At 38.1% G+C, this 6636-nt stretch overlaps 1 protein-coding gene across 3 annotated transcripts; it reads right to left on the reverse strand.

Annotated features, from left to right (window-relative positions):
* Positions 1-1363: 1363 nt before the first annotated feature.
* Positions 1364-6139, reverse strand: LOC100282616 (DCN1-like protein 4). Of its 3 annotated transcripts, NM_001155524.1 has the most exons (10): positions 5810-6040; positions 4143-4223; positions 3566-3650; positions 2739-2813; positions 2628-2664; positions 2429-2512; positions 2158-2218; positions 1953-2059; positions 1792-1857; positions 1400-1647 (listed from the first exon to the last, which is right to left on the reverse strand). In NM_001155524.1, the coding sequence occupies exons 1-10, from the start codon at positions 5859-5861 to the stop codon at positions 1552-1554; spliced, it is 744 nt and encodes a 247-aa protein (NP_001148996.1). In that variant the 5' UTR covers positions 5862-6040; the 3' UTR covers positions 1400-1551. The 3 variants fall into 3 exon arrangements, with proteins under 3 accessions (XP_008677254.1, XP_008677255.1, NP_001148996.1); XM_008679032.3 differs by lacking the exon at positions 4143-4223 and having other exon boundaries at positions 1364-1647; positions 2393-2512; positions 5810-6047; XM_008679033.4 differs by lacking the exon at positions 4143-4223 and having other exon boundaries at positions 1368-1647; positions 5810-6139.
* Positions 6140-6636: the final 497 nt, after the last annotated feature.

Consider the following 6636-nt stretch of genomic DNA (forward strand, 5'->3'; position numbering starts at 1 on the left):
AAATCAAAAGGTGACACGAGAAGGCTTTATGATAATTTCTGGAGCAGCCTCTACCGAAGCAATTGGAAACAAGTCGAATCTGCACCTCTAATGCCTCCGGGGTGCTGAAACTACAGCATAGCAAATCATAATGAGCATATAGAATCTCTACATAGAAAGAAAAGGAAAATTCCCCGCTTATAGTATGTTGTATGCAAGCTTGCAAATTTAAGCAATTGTTTTACTAGTTGACATTTGTAATCATCATGCTAGAACTCAAGAACAGTTAGGGCTTGTCCGTTTCACAGTTAATCCATGTGAATTAAATGATATTGAGTCGGTTTAAATTCATTGCAATAGAAAATCATCTTAGAGATGTTAATGGACAATTCCCCATCAAGTTTGGACACCATATATCCATCCCCATAAAACTATATTCATCATAATACTCATACCCATTATGGATATAAGATTCATTCCATACTCATTCTCATTCGGATATCGGATCCCCAATCGATCCCCATCCCCGACAAGAAAAGCATTACCACATTATATTTTATATGACATTTAACACATACATTGTTGTTTAGGGAAATTTGGATCCATACCATTAAAAGATCACCACTTTGGATCTATACCATTACTATCTCACTTACATGTGGGTCCACATGAGTCAATGACATGTGGGGTCCATGGTATATATCTAAAGTTTGGATCTTTTAATGGTATAGATCCAATTGTTCCTGTTGTTTAACCATACAAAACAACAAAACACATACGGACACAGAATATTTAACACATACACTATTGTTTAACCATGCAAAACAACAAAACACATAAGGACACATGGAATGGTGGGAGGGACGGCCGATGACTGGCGACTGGCGCCTAGGTTGGGTGAATGGGTGCTTAAAACGGTTAGAAGAGGTTACGCTAGTTATTACGTTTATTGGCTATTAGGCTACACACCTAATTTTACTAGATGAATATTACCCATAGATAATCGGGTTCGAATGTTTGCTTTCAAAACCCACACCCGCTTACCCAATGGGTGAGAATTTTCTCCTATATTTATATTCATAGAGATAATTTGTCTCATACCTTTAACCCTAAGGGCTAGCTTAGGAACCCCATTTCTTAAAGGGATTTTCGTCTTCCAAAGAAAATTAGTTTATTTTCTCTTGAGAAAATTAAAATCCTTTGGAAAAATTGGGTTACCAAACTAGCCCTAATAGAGAAATTCCCCAGAGCTTAGCGAATATCAGATCCCCATTAGCGAATATCAGATCCCCATTGACATCTCTAATCTATCCCAATCTATTCCAACACACTTCAATCTATATGGAATTAGAATATTAGAACAAGGCCTAAATGGAATAGAACGTGGCTGCCCAAAACTGCTACTAAACACAAAATTCGGTAAGGGAGTTATCAGTGAGTTTGCACTACTGCCGAAGTATATACATGTGGGTGGTCCAAAATTGATGTCTTACAAACGCAAACAATGATATAGTCACCTACATTCTTGAAAATTACATTTTGGATGACAACTTCACCACAGGAATAGAATATCTAGCTTTTATTTTCTCGTAGCCACTCAACAAAATTGTCTAGAATCAAAGGCCAGGCAAGGTCTGAATCATAATTGTCAAGCGATGGGAAGTTTATCTGCATTAGAAAAGGCAAATGCCAAGTGTCAACGACAGCATAAAAAGAATACTAACATTACAAAGTGGTTTCCAAGGTTGAGCTATTCTTTTAAATTTTAAACAAATGAAATGCTGCAAAAATAGGTAATGTTCAAAACGTGACCTCATTACAGAAACGAATAAATCCCATCCACTGGTCCATTGTTATCACCTTGTAGTCATTTTGGTACTGAAACACATTTCAAATATAGCATGTCAATTAAGCACCGAGCCTCAATGAAGAAAGCATGAACAAAATCACAGAAGAAAAGTATAATCCATTACCATGAGGTAATTATTAAGCTTGTCAACCTGAGGGCGGAACTGCAAGCCTAATACTAGATTCAGCAACTCACAAGCAACTGGTATTTCTATACATTTCTTCTTATCCTCTGAGGAAAGATAATCATTGTGAAAATTCACAGAAATAGCAGTCATCTTAATCACTTTGCTTTGGAGCGTTATAATTTACAATAGAAACCAACCATACCTGTGAGGCAATAACGAAATGCATATATGTAGAAATCCTGGAAATTGGATGGCCTTGTAACCTGGATTTATAAACACATGAAGTGGTCAGCAAGGTTACACTTCAACAAAAAAATATCAACAATTAATGATAGCTCATTGTCCATTACAGTCACAAGGTGGCAATATATCATGATATATCTGTTAGATGGAAGTTCTTCACTCCATAAATTAAATCTCTGATATGCATGGCTCACTTGAACATAAGATAATATTTGGGGAGACAGAATCACCTCTTGGACCAGTTCTGGAAATGCTTTCTTCAGTTTACTAATACTGTCAGCTCGAAGAGCTTTCAAGCCAGTTCTCCATTCATCCTGATAACATAAAAACATGTATTAGTCAACACTTGAAAGCATAGAACAAATTTTTACTATTAGAACTAAAGCAGGTTCTTCATTGAACACTTGAATAGCAGTATGTAATGCATACCAAGGTAAAATAACCTTGCTTATCACAGCCCATTTTCCTGTAAATATGATTTATTAGATATTTGTGAAAGAAATAAACAAAATTGGACATTTTAGAGAACAGATGACATACCATGCTAACATTAGAATCCTAACATCAGTGTGGGGAACTTCAAGGTGAGAACAGAGTGTTTCAATGCCTTCTGGGCTGTTCCAGCAAGAGGAAAACATGGTCAGTAACGTTGTATTAGTATAATTGACATGCCTCTGCCTCTCCAAGTTCTATACTGCATGCAACTTTAAGGGCAGGCAGTTGCATGAAAACGAGCAATGAAGGGGGGCAGGAAAAGGTCAGATACTCAGATAGCATATACGACTTGAAAAAACACCATATCTAATTGTTTGTCAAAAAGCCCACAAGTAAATCTTGTGATATCTATTAAGGACATAGATGGCTATATAAATGACCTCACATAAGACAATCACTATATGCTACTTTGGTAGACACCACCACCAACTGGTTGGCATGACGGATCTTATTATAAAATTATCATATGAAAACAAAAATTAGTACCAGCTAGAACATCAAAGCCAATAATTAACTGACCAACAGGGTACTGCCCTTAATTGGCAACTTAGTACATATTGAAAGCTTCTCTGTTGGGTTTGATTTATAACTGTGAACAAATATGCAAAATTTGTCTTCATTTGACAAATTTGATGTCATGTTACATTACAAAAAAAACCATTTCATCAAAGTCTGCAGTAGTGTAAGCATTCATGTTCAGTTGGGAACGATATGGTAATATGGTTCACAACAAAATTGGAGCTATTAGCTAAGCTCGTTAACAAACAAACAAAAAAAATTGTCCACACACCACCCATAAGGTACAAAGAGGATTTTCATGAGCAGCAAACATAAAGTGGCAAAGCATTGAGAATCACTGGACAAAAGCTTACTCAATCATGCCAGATGAGTTATCAGCGTAAGTATAGAAAAATTGATCAATCCGTTCTACTTCCTTGGAAACTGCTTTAGTAGGGCCTGGAAATAATGGTGAAAATGTTCACAAACAGATAAATATAAAACATATGTATAGATGCAAAAATTAAGTTGATGACAGTAATTACATGTTTACGTTAGATAATTCCAGTTTCTAGATGATAGCTCAGGAAAGAAACAGAAATTATAGAAAGTAACAGCTTGATATATTCCAAAATTTCAAATACCGTATGAGGCCCACTCATCCATTTTGCAAACAATAGAACAAGACAAACATTGTTCCCGTCATGTGCACATTGTGTATTTGTGGGGTCAATTTATACAGAAGACATCATAGCACTCTGTAAAGGCTTAAGGTTAGCCTAAGAACACTGGTAGTTGAACACGACAATGACCATGTTTTGTAGGGAGACACAAATCCATGCATGTAGAAAACTAGAAATATAATCATGCACACTCTTAGCACACCAAGATAGAAAAAAAACAAGCAATTTTACAATTAATTGATGAAGAAAAGGAATCAGTGAAGCTCACCACGTTGTGCTTTCCTGCTGGTCAGGTTTGTACTGACTCCTTTTCTTTTTCTGTTTTGTTTTTCATTTACTTGTTCCACACCTAAATATAGTTGTTTGTTTAGTATTCATTCATATATTTATACCCTAAAACAGAGATCACAGGATCCCCCACTCCAATGCATTTGATGAACAATATACTGAGATGGTTAAAAAAAGGAGACCCAGTGCTGGAGGCTCCCACAAGAATGGGGTCCGGGGAAGGATAAACCGAGGCAAGCCTTCTCCACTCAAATGGGGAGAGAACCCGCGAACTGGTGATTCAGTGAGACAGCTCTTGTCACTACACCAGGCCTGCCCTACGATGGGTAGATGTAGTAAAAATGAAAGCTAAAACTAACCAAGCACAAGATCAGCTGATGGGTAGATTATTTGGAATTAATTAACGAACTTGTATTTACATGATAAGAACTTGATTAAGCTTCTCAAATTCAAGGATTCATGCAGTGTAATTGAATATTAGAAAGTACCGTGTGAAATCATGAGAGCTAATTAAATGCCCATGCACAAAGAGAAAAGGCAAACAGGTCAATTGGGAGATGAGCCAGCATAAGAGGATCTGGGTTAAGTGAGAAAGCAAAAGAAGAAGAGCACAATGTCAAGCTAGTGTTAATTGCAATCACATACAAATTAGGTTAATCATCTTAATTATGAAAAGAAAGCCATTCTTGTAGTTCCTTACCATCACACAAAATTACCGAAGAAAGATTCAATCATGAAATTTAACTTCCTGCAGTTATCAACCTAGTAACATCTCCAACAATGCCTTAAATTAGTGCTTCAAATTGAAATATGAGGCTCTACGTAGAAAAAACTACTCCAACAGTTCCTCATTTTATAAAATTTGGTTAAAAAATTATAGGGCACACTCTCAAGTGCCTCAAATATACTACACCGTAGTGTGCTGCCTTATAATCTAGATTTGAGGCTTTACCGTTGGAACGGGATGTTTTGTTGGTGCCCTAAAGTCTATAAAATATACTTATTTTTAAATTATAGGGCATTTCTATAGGTCACGTTGTTGGAGATGCTCTTAACTAAAAGGGGTTATATGGCCAACACAGTGATAACAACTAACAAATACTTCCTTAATTTGAGGGGAAAGCATACAGTTCACACCTAAAACCGCAATCTAAGGTTCTCATAGTCTAGAAATCACAAGAAACGCAGTAAATTGAGTCATTAGTGCGAGTTTTTGCTCTTTATCTTTACATGCAAATAAATTCACATAGATTGGCAAAGAATAGACCTGCAGATTGCATCCTTTTACAACGAAGACACATCTGTTACCATCAGATAGAAGGAATCCAAGGCGAATTCCACATCAAATTCAGCCCAAGATTCAAGAACCCTTTTACAACCACCACAACGCCAAATCGCCAAAATAATAGCCTGAATCTACCACCACACCCTCCCAATCTCGAGATGGACGATTCATAGCTCCCACATACCGAATTTGACGATCGAAAAACCGTACTATCGAGTGCGCTCCAGCACAGCGCAGCCTCGAGATTGGATCTTCCAGAGGAAACCCGCATCCAATCGGGAAAACAGAAACCCATCCGCGGAACTAGCGAGCCGATCAAGGAACTAGGGGAAGGAGGGAGGGATCCAGGGGTGGGGCGTTACCAGCGCTGGCGGTCGCCGTAGACGACGACGATTTCTTCGAGGTGCGCCTCATGGCGGCGGCAGGCTGGCTTGCTCCTGAACCCACCTTCTTCCGTCTCTGATTCGGGACCACCTCAGGTTCTCCTCTTCACCTCGCGACTAGTTCTTCCTTCTCGGTTGGCGAGTCCCGAGTTCGCTGTCGGGGGCCTCGGGGGAGCCGGAGAGAAGGGGAGGAAGAGTGGAAGACTAGGAGGGGCGCTGGTGGAGGTGGAACCCTTTGTTCTTATAGGATTCGGCCCACGTGCGGGCCCGGATGGATACACGGGCCACCGCAGGTCCGCAGACTATTTCAGCATACTGCATACTTACGCGGTGCCTATTTAATACTCGTACGATATGAATTAAACTTTATTAAAAAACAAACACTCTCTAAAATAACATTAGGTGCTAATTTAGTGACCAAAGAAAAGAAGAAGAAAAATCTTCTTACTATTTAATTTTAAATATGAAAAGAATTTCTCTCTTATTTCCATGGTCATCAAACCAGTCTTAGGTGTGGTCGTGTAAACATGACTGAGATCTTACTTTTAACGGATCCGTTTTTACCAAGATCTCACAACCTTTTTCAATTTCACATTTAAAAATATTTAAAATCTTAAAACTATATTCATGAACAAAAAATGTAAAATGGTGATTGTCTCCTAACAATGGACAACATAGATTTAATTATAGAAAATTAAACTTTCTTCGCATAGGGTTCTAGAGATGACCTAGTGGTACCACTAGAGGGAGAGGTGGCATGCCCCTCCCCTATATAAATTATTTTTTTTGTAGGGTAGTGTCGTGGT

This window comes from Zea mays, chromosome 4, assembly GCF_902167145.1.
Source record: "Zea mays cultivar B73 chromosome 4, Zm-B73-REFERENCE-NAM-5.0, whole genome shotgun sequence".
Taxonomy (NCBI): Eukaryota; Viridiplantae; Streptophyta; class Magnoliopsida; order Poales; family Poaceae; genus Zea; species Zea mays.